Source organism: Silene latifolia, chromosome 5 (assembly GCF_048544455.1).
Source record: "Silene latifolia isolate original U9 population chromosome 5, ASM4854445v1, whole genome shotgun sequence".
In the NCBI taxonomy this organism is placed as follows: domain Eukaryota; kingdom Viridiplantae; phylum Streptophyta; class Magnoliopsida; order Caryophyllales; family Caryophyllaceae; genus Silene; species Silene latifolia.
The window spans coordinates 6,906,282-6,913,025 of record NC_133530.1 but is presented as its reverse complement, the minus strand read 5'-3'; the positions used below and the strand labels follow the sequence as shown (position 1 = coordinate 6,913,025).

At 35.7% G+C, this 6,744-nt stretch overlaps 1 protein-coding gene across 1 annotated transcript; it reads left to right on the top strand.

Moving 5' to 3' along the window:
• Positions 1–266: 266 nt before the first annotated feature.
• LOC141656563 (disease resistance protein RGA2-like) lies at positions 267–3,866 on the top strand. Its single transcript, XM_074463506.1, has 2 exons — positions 267–3,019; positions 3,808–3,866. Exons 1-2 carry the CDS (start codon positions 267–269, stop codon positions 3,836–3,838), a joined length of 2,784 nt encoding a protein of 927 aa, XP_074319607.1. The 3' UTR covers positions 3,839–3,866.
• Positions 3,867–6,744: the final 2,878 nt, after the last annotated feature.

Genomic DNA, 6,744 nt, shown 5'->3' with positions numbered 1-6,744 from the left:
TTAACCCCAAATAAAATGGATCAGTTGATCAGATTTATGGGTCGAGTCAAATTTTGGGGTCTAGCGCTAATGTGGCATCTCATTTTATTTTTGTTTTATACAAAGTTGCGCAACCATGTCGGCCATGTGCGTGTGTCACACGAGAGTATACGACGGATCTACTCTACTTCACATTCATTGAAAACGAGATAAAAGTCAACAAAATTTACTAACACCATCACACAAATCCGGGTCTTTCACACAAACACCCAAAATAACAAACGAAAATGGATCTCGGAACAGTGTCATCGGTGGCACAAACCCTCTTCGCCGCCTTGCAATGCAAGGAGCTCAAAGATATTTGCGTTCTTTTCGGATACGAGTCGGAACTGGAGAACCTTAGGCGTACCGTGTGCACCGTAAGAGCTGTGCTCAAGGATGCGGAGGCCAAACAAGATGGTCTCACGTCTTTGTCCAGCCAAGCTCAGTTATACATTGACGAGCTTAAGGATGCTGTTTACGACGCTGACGATTTATTGGATGAGTTTATCACTGTGATAGACCAAAAGAAGGAGCTCATAGCTCAAAAGGGTGCTATTCTTGGAGAGGTTCGTCTTTTCTTTTCTCGTTTCAATCGTCTTAGTTTTGCTCGTAATATGTCAAAAAGTGTTAAGAAGATTAGGATGAAGTTGGATGCCATTGCTGTTAATTATGGTAAGTTTGGTTTTAAGATTGACTATGAGCCTCTTACGGTTAGAAGGGAGGAGACTTGCTCTTATGTCAACGAGAGTGATATTATTGGTCGAGATGCCGATGTGCGAAAATTGTTGGACATGTTGGTACCATCTGATGGTAATCATAATGTTTGTAATTTCGTTAGCATTGTGGGTATTGGAGGTTTGGGAAAAACCGCTCTTGCTCAACTTGTGTATAATGACCCGAGTGTCAAGGCCGCGTTTTCGTTGAGGATGTGGGCGTGTGTAAACGATCAAGATCAAAATCAATTGGGGGTAAAAGAGAATCTTATTAAAATCTTGAGATCGGCTGTGGGTGATAATAGATGCGATGGTTACTCACTGGATCAGGTTCAATGCCAGCTTCGGCAACAACTAGCCGAAAATAAGTATTTACTTGTGTTAGACGATGTATGGACCGAAGATCGTGAGGAATGGCTTAAGTTGGAGAGATTTATCAAGGGAGGTAAAAAGGGAAGTTGGGTTATCGTAACTACTCGTTCCATGGAGACCGCTAGAATTGTGGGGAATGGTCTCATATACCGGTTGGAAGGCTTGTCTTGCGACTATTCATGGCGTTTGTTTCAAATGATGGCATTTGAGCAGGCAAATCCTACGGAGGATTTTGTCGAATTTGGTCGTGAAATTGTTGAAAGTTGCGCTAATGTCCCTCTTGCCATAAGAGTTGTGGGTAGTCTTTTATATGGTCAAAATATGAGTAAATGGCGTTTGTTTCAGCAAAAAGGATTGGCTTATATTCCTGGCGATAAAAACGGCATAACATCTATATTGAAACTGAGCTACCACCATTTGAAATCCCCATTGAAAAGTTGTTTTAGTTATTGTGCAATCTTTCCTAAGGATTATGTAATAGATAAGGAGATGATCTTAAGCCTTTGGATGGCACAAGGCTACATTGTTCCATTTTGTGACGGTCAAAGCATAGCAGATGCTGCTGAAGAATGTTTTTTGATTTTGTTACGGAGATGTTTCTTCCAAGATGTAAAGAGGAACGTGTACGGTGAGATTGTCTCATTCAAGATGCACGATCTTATGCATGACATAGCACAAGATGTGGCAGGAAAAGAAATCTGTGAAGTGCTCTCGAATCCCACCGGATTAGACGATGAAAGAGTTCGTCACCTGTCAATTGTCGAAAGGAATTTCAGAAAAAAGTTTTCAGCTATGACCCACATTCGTAGCTGTCTTAGAGTTGAATGGGAAGACAAGGAATTACTGATGGGTCTGATACTAACAAAATGTTTGCGCTTGAGATCTCTAGACTTGAGTTTTTTACAACTCGAAATTTTACCTGAATCAATAGGTAACTTACTGCATTTAAGATATTTAAATCTTTCATGTAATCATAAGCTTAAGAGACTCCCAAAATCAATAACAAAGCTACATAATCTACTGACGCTGAAATTAGCTGATTGTTCTGAATTGATCGAGTTGCCCAAAGATTTGAGAAAGCTACATAAGCTTCACATCTTAGATATATCTGGATGCTATAGTTTGAAGTATCTACCTTTGGGTGTGAGTAAACTGTCTTATTTGCACACACTGAGTAGGTATACGGTGGGGTTTACAAATTTGAGTGTGAAGGAATGTTTTGATCAGCTGGAAGACCTAAAGACTACTCTGACAAAATTGAAGGGTTCCCTTGAGATTGATATCCAAGTGCCTAACAATGCTACATATGTCAAAGAAGACGATAGGGGAGGAGCATACATACAAAGTAAGGAGCATCTCACTTGTATTGAGCTTGCTTTTAAGCATGATGAAGATAGTTACGAAAGTGTCGAGTACGAGGAAGCATTGTTGGAGGAGCTCCAACCGCATTCTAAACTAATGGGGTTGACAGTGAAGGGATTCAGAGGCGTGAGATTGCCAAGTTGGGCGAGGGGAGATAACTTGACAAGCAATCTCCCGAATCTTGTGACTTTGGAAATTGTAAGTTGTGAGGAGTTGGAGTGCCTTCTTGAATTGGGAAGAATGTGTCATCTGAAGAACTTAGAGCTGGTGGATTTGCCAAAATTGGAATATGTGGAGAATGGATATAGCGAACGGGAACTGTCATTATTTCCGTGCCTTGAATATGTTCGTTTACAAAGGTTGCCAAAGTTGGAAGCTTTGTCACGAGGATCTAATGTAATCAATGAGGATGGATTTGGTTTTGAGCTACGTCAATTATGGCCTCAATTGAAAGATATGGTGATAGTTGAGTGCCCCAAAATGTCATGGACTCCTGTCGAAGGCGTAAGGATAAATGATCCGACGCACAGTTTACATTACATCTACCTAAGGTATATCTCAAAATCCTACCACATGTTTGATTTGATCTCGAGACTCCACGTTTTAGAAATTCGTCGAGGGGAATTTTTAGTGGAATTTTTCGAGCCATTAAAGAAAATCCAACTTTAACAAATGACTTTCCAGCAATGTGGGAGTCTTAATATAATAGTTGGGTATCAACTAGTATCATCTTAATGTTTTGGTTGAGATGAATCATGCTATCAGGGTGGTATGGGAGAGCCTGTGCACTAACCACTTTTCAAGCTCAATGGACATTTCAGTGAGGGAACGTAGTAATCAATATCTATCTATCTATCTATATTAATAAATGAAGCTTTTTTCGAGCAATTATAGAGTCTCCAACATTGTCAAAACACCTAAAAATAATAAATAATAAATAATAAATAATGCTAAATAAATCTAATTGAAAAAGAAATCTATGCCCTGTCCAATTCTATGAGAAGTAGAACCCCATCAATTAGCTAATGCTAGATAGCTGTAAATGCACTCCTAATGAACTACCTAATCCGACTTATCTAACATGCCAAGAGGTAGATTTTTTTTTTTTTTTTGGAAATGCCAAGAGATAGAGTTATACCACTCTTAAACTACCATATGATTTGATGTATCATTTACTATAAATAGAAGTCATTATTGTGCATCTTACGTGATTCCCCATCCTGAAATTGTTTATTTATTCTTTAAAGTTTTATTCATAGCTATTGTATCATATAGAATAATAGTATTTGTTATTTGTTATTAATCTCACATTCTCACAATTTTTGTTGTTTGATTACAGTTTTCCATGGAGTACACTCAATTGTTTCTAAAAAAAGTTACGTCATTAAGGTTGGATTTTTTTTTTATTATACGGAGTTATAAAATTATAAATTCCTTAGTTATCTAATGTGTGCTTAAAAATAGTGCTTACTTCGTATTATTTATTTATTTATCATGCTATGTGTTATTATTGTTTTTATTCATGTTATTGTCTTTGTTTGTTTACTTAAGAGATGTGTATATACACTGTTTCGATTCCGTTATCAACCGCTTCAATTTAATACGATTCTTTTACCTTGCAGGTGTCTAGAATATAGTTCAGGTTGCACTAATATCCTTCGAGATTATACCTCCTAATATGCTTCGTCGGACAAACCTTGAGTTTTATATATGCTTGCATAGTTGAGTGAGGATAATATATACGAGGTTATGACTCCTAATCGATATCGATATCGATATCATCTATTCATCTACGTATAAAATTTTTATTCAAGTTTATATAATAATAACATAACATTAGATGGATTTTGTATTCAAAGAAAAGAATGGATTTTAGGTCATCGGCTCATAGCAGTCTTTTAATTTTAGGTGTCAAAGAAGTTCTCCTCATGTTCGGCTAAGAGCATGAGACACTCAAAAGTTTAGTAATTATTAAACCCCAAAGTTAATATACATATAAAAAAGGTGAAATAAAATAGTCATTAGACGGTATCCCACTGAAAAACGGTGCATTTGCATAATCAAAGGATCTTACAAATTGACGGTACATTTGCATAATCAAAGGATCTTACAAATTGGCCCGACATCGCCGGGCATTAAATCTAGTATCTATCTATATTAATAAAGGAAGCTTTTTTCGAGCGATATTAGAGAGTCCATGTTATATGAACTACTTAATATTAAAAAAAAAAAAAAAGAATTGGGATAGTGATAATATTTGACGGAGACTCTGAAACTTAATCACAATATGAAAAGAAAGAAAGTTTAATTACACCACAAATACTTCAAACAACTTTGCAAAGATGTGCATATGGAGCACTATATAAGCGCACACAAATCAAATTCTTCCCTGCTTATCTATCTTCTTCTCCTATGGAGCACTGATTTGTTTAATTTAATTCACTATTGTTCCATTTATATTTATATTATTATGTTGCGCTTGTGTATTGATTCTCTTATAGAAGGATAAAGCATAACCGTGTTACATAGATAAAGTATATATTATGCGTGTTTATCATATTCCAACAAAGTTGTATTTAGCAATTATATAGGGTTATCGTATGTATTAATAGTACGTGCATTGATATTGCAGGTACAAATAAAATTAGAGTAAGCGTATAACATGATGGTTGAGCTCATGGATGAACAGTGTTCAAACAATTTATTAGGTATACTTAATATTGGTACAAACTGTTCTCTCCAAGTCCCTTTCAAGCTGAAAAGCCAACTATTTGAGTTATATACTTTTATTTGCTACGTACAATTATCTTCCTTTTCAATTTAGTGGTTGAGAGCTGACACATTAATTTGTCGTGCTTATTTTTCATAATTCTTAAGACCGTCTTAACGTGAAAACGGTTTTCACATTCAATTAAAAAAAAAAAGATGGAAATAAAAGGAGTTTCAGAGATTTTTAAGTTGAAACGGTCTTAAATAAGACCAACCGTCTTTCTTTTGTCTGAGTAGTCTTTCTTTTGTATGAGTATACAAGTAGTTTGATTAATTTAAGAAGATTAAAAATCTCGCATGCATGCAGTACGTAGAATAATATTCTTACCCTACCAAATTTCAATTGATAAATCTTTTGCTAATACATAAGTGATCCCACATGGAGTACCAAATTTGTTCTATATATAAAACATGGGGAGTACGAGTACAAATCTATTAATAAAGAAATTTTGTGTTACCACTATCTAAACGTACGTAGAGGAGATAAAGTTTGAAGAATCTTGCGATGAATTAACCACGAGTAATTTCAATTATTATGAGAAAGAAAAGGGATGCGTATAGTGTGATATTCAATAACGATGATCATGTTACCCTGCTACCCGTGAGGCTATTTAGTTCGGCATCGGCTTCGTTCCAAGGAACAAGTAAAAAACGAGAGAGGGAGGAAACTGCTCCAAGTGCATATTAATGAGAAGGACGCTTTGGCTGATTAAAAGATGGATAATGATATGGCGCCACCCTCTCACATGCAATAAATGCGGACCCACAAAATAATAGATACATCCCATAAAATAAGTGGGGACCTCAATAATAAGGGGTACATGTGAGAGGGTGGCGCCGAAATTTGGCGCCACCGGGTGGCACCATATCATTATGAGGTTATGGGACTGACTAAGGTTAGGGTCGATATGAGACTGAGCAAGTTAACCCTTCAAAACGACTCTTCCTTACGCTCTTATGTTATGGCGAGGAATGTTGTAAGAAAATCCCTGGATTTTGCCCGGAGATTCCGTCTTAAGACTAAAACGGGTCAAACACATGCTACTTGCATAAGATAAAAGACAAGCCCTTTGCTAATATATATACATTTTATTTTTCTCTTATAAATGAGAATTTGTGATATGATACGAAGGTTGTATAAATATTCTCTCATTTTTTCATCTTTACATATTTTCCATACGTTTTTGAGGGTTAAAGGAAGCAATTTTTGACTTTTTATTAGTTAAAAGAAAAAACAAGTTTTAGATTAAAATAAAATATTTACATATATAATATGAAAAAAATATTTCATGAAATACTATGTTAATATATACAAATCGGAATCTACAGTCAAAGTACCATTTTGGAGGCCACCTAAAAACAAATAGAAAGATGAGAAAAACAAATAAATTAAAAGGCGTACACAATTTTATTAAAATGGAGATTTTACTTTGAAAATTTTACTAACAGGCCCGTGCATCGTACGGGCATTAAATCTAGTATATATATATATATATATATATATATA

Excerpts from the sequence above, each read along its gene's own strand:
- LOC141656563 (XM_074463506.1), top strand. The coding sequence starts at position 267 with ATGGATCTCGGAACAGTGTCATCGGTGGCACAAACCCTCTTCGCCGCC. Across the intron at positions 3,020-3,807 it reads TTACATTACATCTACCTAAG|TTTTCCATGGAGTACACTCA; the intron begins GTATATCTCAAA and ends GTTTGATTACAG.